General features: G+C 42.0%; 1 protein-coding gene across 1 annotated transcript; it reads left to right on the top strand.

Moving 5' to 3' along the window:
- Positions 1 to 25: 25 nt before the first annotated feature.
- On the top strand, positions 26 to 435 carry LOC121939514 (beta,beta-carotene 15,15'-dioxygenase-like; the record flags this gene model as incomplete). Its single annotated transcript, XM_042482531.1, has 2 exons — positions 26 to 190; positions 285 to 435. Coding segments are annotated over 2 exons (316 nt in total), but the record flags the coding sequence as incomplete, so codon positions are not given.
- Positions 436 to 562: the final 127 nt, after the last annotated feature.

Raw genomic sequence — 562 nt, 5'->3', positions numbered from 1 at the left:
ATCACATCACATTTCTTCAAATGGTTTTCTCTTACTTTTCAGGGCAATCACCTTTCTCAACCACACAGTGCCTGACTTCACTGACAATGGTGCAAGCAATTTCATTAAATACGGAAAGGACTATTACGCCACCTCTGAAACAAATTACATCCGCAAGATTGACCCTGTGACGCTGGAAACGCAGGACAAGGTAACATCATCTTCCGATCTGGAAGACAAGTGATCAGTATTAATACTTGCTGATTTAAGAGCTCATGAGTTGCTTAACTTTTTGTTTTACACAGGTGGACTACATGAAGTACCTGCCAGTAAACTTGGTCTCATCCCACCCGCACTACGACAAAGAGGGCAACGCCTACAACATTGGAACTTCAGTGGCAGAGAAGGGCAAGACTAAATACATACTGTTCAAAGTCCCTGTTTCCTCAGAGAAAGGTGTGTAAACCTAATAACCTTTTCTATTTGGCACTGGCACCTCAGTGCTTTTTCTTCATATCAGCTGTACTCTGCAGACAGTCTAGACAGTTAATGTTAGACAGGAAAACCAGATGAAGAACAGTTA

This window comes from Plectropomus leopardus, unplaced genomic scaffold (genome assembly GCF_008729295.1).
Source record: "Plectropomus leopardus isolate mb unplaced genomic scaffold, YSFRI_Pleo_2.0 unplaced_scaffold49599, whole genome shotgun sequence".
NCBI classification, from domain to species: Eukaryota; Metazoa; Chordata; class Actinopteri; order Perciformes; family Serranidae; genus Plectropomus; species Plectropomus leopardus.
Note: the sequence above shows the minus strand (reverse complement) of the source record. Positions and strands in the feature narration are given on the sequence as shown.